The sequence below is a fragment of the Octopus bimaculoides genome, chromosome 23, assembly GCF_001194135.2.
Source record: "Octopus bimaculoides isolate UCB-OBI-ISO-001 chromosome 23, ASM119413v2, whole genome shotgun sequence".
Taxonomy (NCBI): Eukaryota; Metazoa; Mollusca; class Cephalopoda; order Octopoda; family Octopodidae; genus Octopus; species Octopus bimaculoides.
The window spans coordinates 34,111,446-34,112,043 of NC_069003.1; the positions used below are offsets into that span (position 1 = coordinate 34,111,446).

A 598-nucleotide genomic window follows, 5' to 3' on the forward strand; every position below is an offset into this window, starting at 1 on the left:
CCCCCCCCCCCATGAGAATGTCTAACAGAGAAAATAAGACAAAATAAGAAACAGTGAAATAATGAACCACTTACTTGTAAACCTTTTTGAAAAATCTTGTCTCCAAGAAAGAATCGCAACATGTGAAGTATGGAAGCTCCCTTAAAAAGAGTGAGGCAATAAAAGTTATTATGGTACAGTTGTAATGGCTGAATAGAAGGATAATGTGTCAGTCTAGGGCAGTCAGGGGCAAACTGTGGCCCATAAGGTTTTCTAAATGGCACATCAAACGAAAAATAACCTCGAATTTCTTTATGGTAGTGCAGGGCACCCGATGAGGAGTCATATCTCATGTGGTCTGCTTTTCAAAAAAAATTGCCCATCTCAGCTCTAGGGAAATAAGACTCTAATGTAAAACCAATGGGGTTATTATTAGTCTCTTTGGATAGTTTTACAGCCCTTAAATTAAGGATGAAGAGCAGGGCCCTTATCTATTTAAAAAATTTTGTTTTTGTTTAATATTCTCTTCAATGACAATACGAAAAACACTTTCTTTCTATGCGGGAGGAAACAGGAACGGAGATATTTAAGGTAGTTGTCTTTGTTGTATTACAAACGT

General features: G+C 37.0%; 1 protein-coding gene across 1 annotated transcript in view; it reads right to left on the minus strand.

The window, feature by feature from the left end:
• Positions 1-598, minus strand: part of LOC106873725 (uncharacterized) — a 47,272-nt gene that overhangs the window by 5,769 nt on the left and 40,905 nt on the right. Inside the window, exon 29 of the mRNA XM_014921207.2 lies at positions 75-140. Within this exon, the coding sequence (XP_014776693.1) occupies positions 75-140 (66 nt within the window). The remainder of the gene's footprint in view (positions 1-74; positions 141-598) is intronic.